The sequence below is a fragment of the Canis aureus genome, chromosome 33, assembly GCF_053574225.1.
Source record: "Canis aureus isolate CA01 chromosome 33, VMU_Caureus_v.1.0, whole genome shotgun sequence".
Lineage (NCBI taxonomy): Eukaryota > Metazoa > Chordata > Mammalia > Carnivora > Canidae > Canis > Canis aureus.
This window is the reverse complement of record NC_135643.1, coordinates 7,560,824-7,573,271: the sequence shown is the minus strand read 5'-3', so window position 1 is coordinate 7,573,271 and position 12,448 is coordinate 7,560,824. Positions and strand designations below refer to the sequence as shown.

Here is a 12,448-nt window from a genome sequence, read left to right as displayed (position 1 = left end):
AGTCAATACTGGCTAAACTTCCATAATTAAGTTTCATGACCCACATTTCAGGGTATTAAATGAAAAGAAGGAAACGGGTCCTTATCTCCCCCCCCCCCCAATTATCATCTTTTGGCGATTAATTTGTATCACTGGACTAAGATACAACGACATAGTCCTAGACCATCTACCTATGGATCATTTTTAAAATGTGCTATCAGTTTTAGGATAGACTAGCCCAAGATTAAATGTTAGATCCTGTGACTGTGCTACTACCCATCCCCATGTAAAAGCTCTACAAAGGGAAGATCCACTGTCCTAGCCAGGCAAACTTCTATTTGTTAGTTAGAAAATCTGAGCAATTTCAAATCCACACCCTGTCACATGGAATTTGTACATTGATACAAGCATTCCACCTTCATGCACCCATATCCCTTAAATCCTATTTATAAGACAGAATCTGGGCCTGATGGAAAATTACAATACAAATCATTCCTTCCATGTTTGAAATCCCAATGAGTTGTTTAAGCTAACTGGGACCATTGTACAGTACCAATTTTTAAAATTTGTATGTATGTATGTAAAATGTAATAAGTATTAACGTTTTAAGTAATTTGTTTACTTTAAAACAGTGAAGAGGAAGCTTTACTCAAATACATTTTCCTTATGAGATTTCAATTATTAATTAAAAACAATACTTGGGAATGCCTGGATGGTCAGCGGTTGAGCATATGCCTTCCACCCAGGGCATGATCCTGGAGACTTGGGATCAAGTCCCACACCGGCTCCCTGAATGGAGCCTGCTTCTCCCTCTGCCTAGGTCTCTGCCTCTCTATCTCTGTCTCTCATGAATAAATAAAACTTAAACAAAAGCAATACTTTGAGAAGATTTAGCCTATTTTCTACCCAAAGTTTATTAAATCTTATCATTTGGATCAGTATTAGAATCATACAACCATTTATTGTAAAATATGTTTATTGATAAAACTCATGTAATTTACTCCCGATACTTGATGTTACAAACTTTAGGGTCTTTGAGAAATGCAGGATCCTTGTATGTAACTGGCATAAACCCTGTAAAAAAGATAATGAAAGTGCTTCACAAAAGATAATGAGCAACGTTTTAATTAGCTCAATTCAGTTTTTCAGGTGCTTACCCATTATTTGAGCTCTCTTAATTGCTTTTGTGATTTCTTTCTGTTTCTTCCCACAAAGACCTATAAAAAATGCTTTCATATTCATAAAAAATATCAACACTCAAAAAATGCATAACAACTAGGGACACCTGAATGGCTCAGTGATTGAGCATCTGCATTTGGCTCCGGGTGTAATCCTGGGATGCAGGATCTGGAATCCAGAATCCTGCATCAGGCTTCTTGCAGGAGGCCTGGTTCTCCCTCTGCCTATGTCTCTGCCTCTCTCTTCTCTATGCCTCATGAATAAATTAAATAAACAAACAAACAAATAATCTTTTTTTAAAAAATGCATAACTACTTATCTTAAGGCCAGGTTGGAAAACCTGTAAATAGCCAGGCGGTAAATATATTAGGCTTTGCGGGCCATACAGTCACTGTCATAATTACTCTGATGTAGCTCACAAAGCAGCCATAGACACAATGTAAACTAAGCTACTTAAAAAAACATGGCAGAGCAGACTTGGCCCGTAGGCAGTAGGCCCCTGGCTTGAATAAGTAATCCAGGAATTATTACAGTATACTGTAAAACATCAATGCAATTTTCTTAAGTCCTAATTTTTTTACATGTCCACCTACAGTTAATTCTGAGCATAAGACGACATGTAAAATAATAATCCTTTTGGCCTACAAAGAGGCCTTCTCAAAGTACCTGTAGTATTTGGTCTACTATTGATTTATAGCACAACTTGAAAATTTGACAAAATTTTTCTTAAATAACAGAGGTAGATATGTATAATCTTTTATAAGTTGCTATAATAGAAAACAAAATACCTGTTATGTGCCTTCCATAAATGCATCCAGTAAATGGAGAAACAAACTGGGACAAAAGCTGTTTTGAGTTTTTTTTGGAGGAGAAAAAAAATTTACATCAATACATTTGTTTAACCTTGGTTATGTAAATTAAAGAATTATATATTACTTTCAAGTTATGTAAAGGTTTATTAATTTCAGACAAACTTCATGAAATAAAAATAGTAAACTGTGCTCACTCTATTAATAGATCATCTTTTTAAATGAAAAAAAAATGACTACTAAAGTTAATATCTCTTATCCGGTGTGTCAAGATAGATTGATGTGCACATTTTTTCAGTACTAAAGCTGTTTTCCTGACTTTTCCACAGATACTTTCCTAAAATACTATTGTTTCTAACAAGGCACTAAGCATTTCATCTCTCATGATAGGCTACTACATTGTGTCAGACTACATACGGTGAGGTCTTCAAGAGATACAGGTACATCAGGCCACTTGCCATAATTTATGTTTTACTAATTTAAACTCTAGTACTTTTCAGGAACTGGGCACTGTTCCTGGCACTACACATAATGCTCCTGATACAATGCACCTTTAAAGTTCTTGGCTTTGCTTCTAAGGCAGCTACTAACACTTTATGCTGTCAGTATACTAATTCCAGCACCATTCTCTCCCCCAGATTTGCCACTTTTAATTTGCTGAGCCCTGGACAATAGATAAAATTACATTTGAAGCAGTTATATCAGTAGTGTTATCAGTACAGAGATCAAATTTACCAGAGCTTTTTCCAAACTGTTCAACTCTACCAACTAAGAGTCACTGTATAGTAAGCTATTGGTGACCCTCAGGGCAGACAAGGGAAAGAAACACTGACCTGAAGTTAACAGTAGATGAGGGAGAGCCAAAGGGCTCTCATTTGAATAGAGATGCCTTATACATAGAAAACCATATTTGAAATTATGAAGTTACTAAAACAGGTGCCTCTACACAAAGCCTGTTATAAAACTGACTTGATTCTCCTTAGTTATGACTAACAAAGGAGCAAATCCTAAAATCAAATGTCATAGTGAAGTAAAACCATATCTCACCTGTACATTCTTATAATCCACACGTTTTCCACACAAGATACATTTTTTAAGAGGCTCCTTATAAGGATTTTCCATTGGAATGGGCTAAAATAAAGGAAAGAAAAAAAAATTGGATAATACAGCTTAATGTGTTAAATTTTTAAAAATTAAATATTAAAGATACCAATTTTAATCTATCCAAAGGATTAGTTGTACCTTTCTTAATATGAAAAATAAATGCGGAAAAAAAAAAGAAAAATAAATGCAACAGCTTGGGTTACAGAAGAAAAATTGGTGTTTCTGAAAAGGAATCACCATTTTAAAGATTTCAGTGTGTTCATATTTTGTACAAGTATTCTGGTTTGGCTAAAGAGGAATTAAATCATCAAGGAGGATTCTGGGATAAAATACAATCTTTGGAGAAAACAAAGGTTTATCAGAGAATAACTTTTATGGCCCCAGATTGCTTTATACATTTATGTCATCCTTTTTGGTTTTTCTGTCTTCACTACTGCCTCTAATTCTCTGTCACCTTTCTATAATCGGTATAGGCATGTCTCCAATCAAGAGATTCTTAATCTAGAAATGGCTTTAAACCCCTTAGCCCCCTGTAGTTGTATGCAAAATTTCAACTGAATGAGACTGAGCGTTTTTTCCGAAAGCCTGTATTTCATCAGAACCTTAGGGGGAATTTATAATCTATAAAAGAGCTCTAGTAATTTCCTTTACTCTCCTGAACTATGGTGTGCATTAGATGGCCAAGAAGGATGCTCAAGGAACTAGAGGAGTTATGTGTTTTCCAACTCCTCAAACTTTCTTAATCTGTTATATGCAGGTCACACGTAATGACTATGTCCCTTCTTTACACCGTGCTAATTGCTTTGCATGGTTTGACTAGTGTCAAATCATCTTTGCAGGTGGCAAGAAAACCTACACTGGCCAAGTCCAATGCTAGTACTTGAAACCCATAAAAATATACATACAGGCTAAAAGAAATTGTATTTAATGTCCTAGTATAGAACTGTAATTTTGATCCTTCACTTACTCAAATACCCACTCCCCACTCCCACTACTAAATGGGACAGAGAACTGAATCTATAATAGGGATGAGAGCTAAGGCATAGGTATACATTGCAATCCCTCTGTTGGATATTCTGCAATTATTGCACCCACCAAAACTATCTTTTTTAATTTCCAAAGCACATATTCTTAAATTTAAGATCTAGGAAGAAAAATATGGTGTTAGACAAGTGATGCTTATTAGGAATCTAGGTTCTCTTCAGATCTCGTGACAATTCACCGGTGAATTATAATTTTTAATCTCAGATTATCCTCTTGTTTTGTCCTCCAGATGAACTCTATTCAAATAGTTAAAATATAAGAATTTGGTCATATTTGCAAATACCTTTAAAAAGGAAAGTAAGAGGGACACCTGGGTGGCTCAGTGGTTGAGCGTCTGCCTTCGACTCCGGGCAAGATCCTGAAGTTCTAGGATCGAGTCCCACATTGGGCTCCCCGCATGGAGCCTGTGTCTCCTCTGTCTGCCTATGTCTCTGCCTCTCTCTCTCTCTCTCTCTCTCTCTCTCTCTCTCATGAATGAATAAAATCTTAAAAAAAAAAAAAAAAAAAAAAAGGAAGGAAAATAGTCTTACCAGGTCCTCATTGCTGGCTACCTGTTCATATTGTGAACAGCTTCTCCAAAGCACTGCAATTAAACAGCAACAAACCAGTTATTTTTGTTAGCAACTTCAGAAAGACGTTTAAGATGAACGTGCTTTCCAAGGCTTTGGGGGAAAGGCACGTATTTCTCCACCCCTACCACCTCTCACCAGCTCTCTTCTGAAATTTATTTTCCCTTCACTCCATGGTTAGAGGCGGACTTTAAGGCATATACTTACGGGGAAAGCAACAGAAAGGCACTGTTACACCAAAGGAAAAATGTAACAGACCCCCTAAGGAGCAGTTATTGACAAAGAAGATAAAATGCAAAAAAAAAAAAAAAGAAGAAGAAGAAGAAGAAGATAAAATGCATAAGAAGAAGATGATGATGATAAAATGCATAAATGAGAGCCCATGTCACAGTGTCACCCTGATCTGGGACTTTAGACCGCTCCCGTGCTACTGGGTGACTGGGGATGTCTCTTCCTTGCCAATTCTACCTGGAGCTCTCAGGCAAGTCCCTGTCTCTTTTTGAGAATCACGCGGTCAGTCTTTTCTGGACATTCACGCCTCCTTCTGCTTTAAAAATACTAGCCATGGGGATCCCTGGGTGGCGCAGCGGTTTAGCGCCTGCCTTTGGCCCAGGGCACGATCCTGGAGACCCGGGATCGAATCCCACGTCGGGCTCCCTGCATGGAGCCTGCTTCTCCCTCTGCCTGTGTCTCTGCCTCTCTCTCTCTCTCTGTGACTATCATAAATAAATAAAAATTAAAAAATAATACTAGCCATGGGTTATTAAAGATTCCCCCCTATCTTGGAGAAGCTCTTCATCGCCTAGAAACCGGCGTCGTTTAGCTAATAGGAACAAGTCCCCCAACCTAATCAGCGCTACGGCAGCAGCTGCGATGGCGCGCAAGAGCGGTGGATATGGAAGCTGTACCCGCAGGAGTCCCAGGATCTGTGAGGCAGAGAGCAGCCTTTAAGAAGTGCGCCGACCTCTTCCTCCGCAGAGCACCGCACAGCGCAACCAGAGCCGCCATGGCTCCTCGCTCCTCCTCTTCCTTTCCTCTTTCCAAATCGTCCTGACAAGTCCCCTCCGGTGCTCTTCCCCTGTGGGCCCGGTACTCGGTTCAAAGGTTCCGCCCGCCAACAAGAGAAGACTTGGGAAGCTTTTCTTTTCTTTTCTTTTCTTTTCTTTTTTAAGATTTTATTTATTTATGCATGAGAGACACAGAGAGAGAGGCAGAGACACAGGCAGAGGGAGAAGCAGGCTTCATGCAGGGAGCCCGATGCGGGACTCAATCCCGGGTCTCCAGGATCACGCCCTTGCGCTGAAGGTGGCGCTAAACCGCTGCGCCACCCGGGGACCCCCGTCGGGAAGGTTTTCAATGCGCCTGCGCAGCACCGCGGCTTTCTAACCCTCGCCGCCACCAGGCCGAGACACTTCTGATTGGACAAGGAAAAGGCGGGCCCTACACTTGTGCCTCCACTTCCGGTCTGGGAGCCCCGCGATTGGCTTGTGGGCGTAGCCTCAGCTGGATGCAGAGGCGAGTGCGCTTTCCCTTAGTGGCTGCCCACGCCCTGCCCCCCGCGCTCTCTTCCTCGCGGGCTCGGTTCGGGCGGGGTCCTTGGCGCCTGCCATGGATGAAAGTGGTGCCCGCATCCGCCGGCGGGTGCGTGTTCGCCAAAGGAGCCGTCCTGGCCTAGGGAGCGTTTTTGCCGCCCCCACCGCAGCCGAGCTCGAGCCGGGCGATGAGGAGGAGGAGGAGGAAGGGGAGTTGAAGGAGACCGTGGTTGGGAGCCGGCGGGAGAAAACCGTGGAGGTGGAGGTGGAGCCGGCGCAGGTACAATCTCCTCGGCTCCCAATTCCTTGAGTTCCTTGTCTAATGGCCCGCTTTGGGGGAGAGGATACAAACGCAGGCCTCCTGCCGCGCGGGGCCACTGAAGGAACGCGGAGCCCAGCTGCAGAAGCCAGGGAACGGGAGACTCCGAAATCTTGGCTGTTCCCTTCCTCCGTGCAGACAGTGGATCAGCTGCCTACTAGCCTTCATTTGCTTCCCTCGACTTATTATCGCTGTTAATCCTCAATTGGGAGGCATCGCTTTGCTATCCTCATTTTTTAAAATTATTTATTTATTTATTATTTATTTATATTTATTTATGATAGACCTAGAAAGAGAGAGAGGCAGAGACACAGGAGGAGGGAGAAGCTCCAGTCCAGTCTCCGGACAGGGGGACTGGATCCCGGGACTCCAGGATCATGCCCTGGGCCAAAGGCAGGTGCTAAACCGCTGAGCCACCCAGGGATCCCCTGCTGTCCTCATTTTTACAGAGATATGAAAAGTAGACCCCAAGATATAACAGTTCATGCAGCGAATAAATGGCATGGTTGAGACGTACATCTAGATTGCCAAGTTACTGCTGCTCCTACTGCAAATTGTGCCTACCATTTATCGCACGCCCATTGTGTGCTGGGTACTTTGTTAAGCTACATTATCTAGATTTGACAACAGAAGTCAGGACCTAAGAAGGTAAACTACACTTCTGACTCCAAATCCTGTTTTCTCAATTCCAAATTCCTAGTAACAAAATCTCCTTGGAGTGTCCAGTCATACAAGCATGGTTTTGTTACAAGCCAGTCTCTGTAGATTGGGAGTCTGGGCGGGGGAAAGGTGCTGCAGTTACCAGAAACTTCTCATGAGATGACATCCCAGTGGATGGCTAATGGTCTTGCTACCTTTTAAGGATTTAGGCCTGGTTTAAGAATTAGGATCCCAGTATCACCATACCCTAGGAGTGCAGCTTAGGCAAATCACTTAAACACTCTGAGCTTCCATTTCTTCATCTGTAAAGTGGAAACGATATTATCCATTTCGTAGGATGATTTACATTTAGGTCTATGATCCATGTAATTATATACTTGGTGTAGCTCTACGTTGTGATTTTTATTCTTAATGAAGCTAGAATTGACTTTAAAGCTTTTTGTTTTCTTTCCAGAATAATGACAGTGAAGAGGACATGTTTGGTGACTATGATAGCTTTGCTGAAAATTCTTTTTTAGCTCAAGTTGATGACCTGGAACAACAGTATATGCAAGTTCCTCAACTTAGGAAACATGCCTCAGACCTTACCATTAAAGATCTTTGTTCAGGAAGCATCAAACACAACAAACTCAGCATTACTACTGTAGGCAACTTTACTGAATTAAAAGTGGATGAGCACACAAAGAACCAAAGTAGGCACAAAGATGTCTTTATTGAACCTGAACCTGATCTTTTGTATGATGTACCCTCTTCACAAGTTTTATACTTTGAAAATTTGCAGAACTCTTCAAATGATTTGGGCGATCAATCTACTAAAGAGAAGGATTGGAACTCATTTTCTCACAAGATTGGGAATGAGGAATTACCGCAGAATAGCACAGAACACCACCAGCAAATTGATGATCCCTGTTCTAAAGTCGGAACTAGTTCAGAGGAGAATAGGAGAAAAAGTCTTAAAGAACATCTAAAAAGTGCCATGACTGGAAATGCCAAGGCCCAAACACCAGTATTTTCTAGAACTAAACAGCTCAAAGAGACTCTCCTATCTGAAGAAATTAATGTTGCTAAGAAAGCAATTGAGTCATCATCAGATGACCTTGGTCCTTTTTATTCATTACCCACCAAAGTGAGAGACCTTTATGTTCAGTTCAAGGGAATTGAAAAATTATATGGTAATGCTTTTTGCTGAAATGAAAAAAATTTACCATTATTACCATAATACTAGTGCAAGTCAATAGAAGACATGCTTCTGTGGTCCTATATCTCATCTTAAAACAAGACAGAATATCAGTCCTTTCAACCTTCCATCCCTATGCTGCTGCTACTGAACCTCTTTCCTTCCCTTCATGGTCACATTCTCAAATTCTTTTTTTTTTTTTTAAGATTTTATTTATTCATGAGAGACACAGAGAGAAGGCAAAGACATAAGCAGAGTCTAGAGAAGCAGGCTCCATGCAGACAGCCCGATGTTGGACTCCATCCCAGAAACCTCGGGTCACACCCTGAGCCAAAGGCAGACACTCAACCGCTGAGCCACCCAGGTGCCCCACACTTCTCAAATCAATTACCCTTGCTGCCTCCCTTTCCTCACCTTAAATAATTCCCAGCCCACTCCAGCTCTGGGTTCTGTGCTCTCACACAGTCTGTACCAAAACTTGAAGTTCCTTTGACTACTCATGTCCTAAGTGAGTGTCAATATTAGTAATACCATTGATTAAACTAAACATCTTTAGAGATAGCTGAAGAGTTACATGCAAGGAGATAGTATTAATAACAATATATGTTGTGATGTTTTTCAAAAATCTTAGGGCCTTGTGTATATTTCAGATATGTGTCATTTTAGACAAGGGACAGTTGTTGCCATCCTCAAAGATGAGCCTACCGACCAGTCACTTCATGAGTATTTCTCAAACTCCTATGTTAGTGCCTTATGAACCATATGAAAACATGGTTCTCACCTCAGGGAGAAGACAATCAGGTGGAAAAGTAGAACTACAGGAAATAAAGTCTAATATAAGACTACAAGAGTCTAATAAATTCTAAATTGTGAGGTTTGCAGTTAAAGAGCTAAAGGTGTGTATTGCCCTTGAAGTAAGTGTTAACTTTCTTCCCTCTGCTTTTCTCCTTGCACTTTGTTCTTTGTTTAATCTGCATCTCCTGCAGTGAGTACCCTGAGGACAGGGCTCTCTGACTCCTCTTTTCTTACGTAATTAGCACTGTGGCTGGTATGCTCTGGTAGGTTCTCAACTGCTGGGGTTCATCAGCCTAGTTATGAAGTCTGGTCCTGTCACTTAAACACAAGTTTTGCACTCTGAGCCTTAGCTTCTAATATATTAAAAAGGAATAATCATAACAATAATGGTTGTTTTGTAAGTTATGTTCTGTGTCGAGGATGTGCCAAATTAGACTGTGGTAATAATGCCTGTTAGTAACTATATTGGTAGCTTCTAAGTAAGAACTTCAGCAAATAAGTTTTTAAATCTCTTTTTACTTATAAATCTGGCTTGATGACCTGACCGATTTAAAGCATAAATAGTGTGCCAGTTTTCATTGCACTAAAGCAATGGTTCTCAAAGTGTAGTTCCTGGACCCCAGCATAGCATCACCTGGAAACTTGTAATAGACATTCTCAGGCACCACCCCAGACCTACTGAATCCACCTCTAGGGGTGTGACCTGGCAATTGCCTTTAACAAGCCCTCCAGGGGATTCTAATGTGCCAGATGTTTGAGAACCACTGAGCTTGAGAACCTCAACCTTATACTGTTATTTTTGCTTTTTTATCATAGAATTGCATGCTTAATGTGTTTTATGTAAATGTTGAGAACCAAGTTAATATCATCTTTTTTAATGTGTGAAGATAAGTGGTATCACTAAGTATTTGTTATTTTGGTCATTTTATACTTTAAAAATCTGAGTTGGATAAGATGCAGAAACAGTCAAGTTATATTTTCGCACAAATGTTTGCAGTTTCATATGTAATGGGTAATACCAGTCTGAAATTTTTTTAATATGTGTTAAATATTAAGCTTAAGTATTTTTAAAGTGGAAAAAAGTCATTTGCAAGTATTTGGGAATCCCCAGACTACAAGAAATTAAAGTCACTTGGCAGTCATTCAGATGTAACTATTTTTAACACCTTTGTAATATATTCTATAAGTCATTTTTTAAATTTAATTTTTTTGAAAAATGTAATACACCCAAGTCCAACTTTTTATGTATATATTCTTTTCTAGTATCTGTACCACAATTGGGTTTATATGATCCGATACACATTTATGATCTTTTACCTAACTGTATATTGAACATGTCTAAAAATCAGTCTACCAGCTATTTTCAAGCTGCAAAGAATATCATATAATTGTGCAATAATTCATTTAACCTTTACCCCTTGATGGCTCTTTGTTATATATAAACACTGCTATGATGAACATCTTACACATAATCTTTCTGTCCTTGCTTTTATTTCTATAAGTGTAGAGAGCTAGAACTGACAATGTGCAGTTTTATTTTCAATACTGTTAGTTTGCTTTCCAAAAAGATGATGGTATTTTATGCTCTCAGCAACCACACACAAGAATGTCTATTTGACCCCAGTTGAGTCAACTCTGGATTGTCCATATGTGGGGCTTTTTGTGTGTGTGTGTGTGTGTGGTAGTAGTAGTAGTAGTTACTTGTGTTTTATTTGTGTATTTATTTTGCCAACCCAGTAAATAACAGTTGAACATTTTTGCAGGTATTTCTCCCTGCTGTGAAATGTCTTATTATATCTTTTGCCCATTTTTCTAGTGATAGAATATTGATGCGTGTTTTAAAGACTTTTGATGATGCACATTATTAGATTAGCCTATAGAGTACTTAGACTAATTTTCACACTATGTTTTGGATCTGATGTGATCCTTTTCATCAATTCCATTTTGCTAAATTGTGGAACTCCTAGATGTGCTAGTTAATAATCTTAGTCCTTTATATTATTTTTTAAAGATTTTAAGTAAGGTCTACATCCAACATGTAGAGATCTTACAACCCTGAGATGAATAGTCACATGCTGTACTGCCAGGCACCCCAATCCTAGCCTATTGTGGTTTAAATATTCTTATAGTTCAAAATGGTATTCAGACCAGAGTTCAGCTCCCCATGACAGCCAGTTGAATAGTCTTTCTTAGTGTGTATGAAACCTCATAGATTTTTGTTTTCCTCCTTTCCCTATTTCTATCTATGATATTGTTTGTGTAGATGAGGAAGGGAAGCTTAAATAATCTTGCAGAACAAAGAGGAAAGAAAAGAAAGCCTTAGAATCCACACAGATCCTCATACTATGCTGTAGTTCCTCTGATGTCTCAGATGATGTCCGAGGCCACTTGGAATCTTAGACCTAAGTGTGCACCTGACAAATGAGTGGCCTAGTTGCCCACTTCACTGCCCAGGCCTGAATTAGAATTAAACTCTCACTAGCTGTGTCCACTGTGCCCTGGGGATGTTTGACATTCAACATTAATGTATAATTACACTCATCATTATTAGAAGATTGATATACAGAGTGGGATTTGATTTTTCCTTAGAAAACTTTATTGAGACTGAATTGTAGAAGGGAAAAGTAAAGCATTTTTTTTTTTAATTCCACAGAATGGCAGCACACTTGCTTGACATTGAATTCTGTGCAAGAAAGAAAAAACTTAATATATTCCTTGCCAACGAGTGGTGGAAAAACTCTTGTGGCTGAGATTTTAATGCTACAAGAACTGCTTTGCCGGCGGAGAGATGTTCTGATGATCCTACCATATGTGGCAATTGTCCAAGAAAAGGTGTGATTCTTTTTTTTAACAAGCAGTATTTGCTAACATTTTCACATTCAAATATAAAAGCTAGCATAAATATAACAACTTTTTATTGACTGAGAAGAGATAGAGAATATTTTTAGGATGTGCAAAAGCAGATGTAAGACCTACCCAAAATCTCATCTAATACTAATTACCTGTTGCAAAAGGAATTCTATTTTTTTTTCTAAACTGGTGGATTAAATTCCACTTTAATATTGTTATTTGATATATTGATAGTTAGCCTTCCTTTTCAAGCATAAAGTAACCAATTATTTTATCAAAATAAGTTATTCAGGGATCCCTGGGTGGCGCAGCGGTTTGGAGCCTGCCTTTGGCCCAGGGCACGATCCTGGAGACCCGGGATCAAGTCCCACGTCGGGCTCCCTGCATGGAGCCTGCTTCTCCCTCTGCCTGTGTCTCTGCCTCTCTCTCTC

The 12,448-nt window shown here is 39.7% G+C and overlaps 3 protein-coding genes across 6 annotated transcripts in view; 2 read left to right on the top strand and 1 right to left on the bottom strand.

Moving 5' to 3' along the window:
• Positions 1-937: 937 nt before the first annotated feature.
• On the bottom strand, positions 938-5,752 carry MRPS18C (mitochondrial ribosomal protein S18C). 2 transcript variants are annotated; one of them, XM_077882755.1, is made up of 6 exons: positions 5,593-5,752; positions 4,646-4,698; positions 3,015-3,098; positions 1,947-2,004; positions 1,137-1,196; positions 938-1,053 (listed from the first exon to the last, which is right to left on the bottom strand). In XM_077882755.1, exons 1-6 carry the CDS (start codon positions 5,690-5,692, stop codon positions 977-979), a joined length of 432 nt encoding a protein of 143 aa, XP_077738881.1. In that variant the 5' UTR covers positions 5,693-5,752; the 3' UTR covers positions 938-976. The 2 variants fall into 2 exon arrangements, with proteins under 2 accessions (XP_077738881.1, XP_077738882.1); XM_077882756.1 differs by lacking the exon at positions 1,947-2,004.
• Positions 5,753-6,162: 410 nt separating this feature from the next.
• LOC144304246 (helicase POLQ-like) lies at positions 6,163-9,731 on the top strand. The gene is made up of 2 exons (XM_077882754.1): positions 6,163-6,496; positions 7,650-9,731. The coding sequence occupies exons 1-2, from the start codon at positions 6,293-6,295 to the stop codon at positions 8,382-8,384; spliced, it is 939 nt and encodes a 312-aa protein (XP_077738880.1). The 5' UTR covers positions 6,163-6,292; the 3' UTR covers positions 8,385-9,731.
• Positions 8,233-12,448, top strand: part of HELQ (helicase, POLQ like) — a 42,554-nt gene continuing 38,338 nt past the window's right edge. The window contains exons 1-2 of one of the 3 annotated variants that reach the window (XM_077882746.1): positions 8,233-8,367; positions 11,821-11,999. In XM_077882746.1, coding sequence (XP_077738872.1) covers positions 11,925-11,999 — 75 coding nt within the window. In that variant the 5' untranslated portion in view covers positions 8,233-8,367; positions 11,821-11,924. Of the gene's footprint in view, positions 8,368-8,507; positions 8,737-9,140; positions 9,269-11,820; positions 12,000-12,448 lie in introns of those variants that run through there. The other 2 variants (XM_077882745.1, XM_077882747.1) reach the window with 2 other exon arrangements.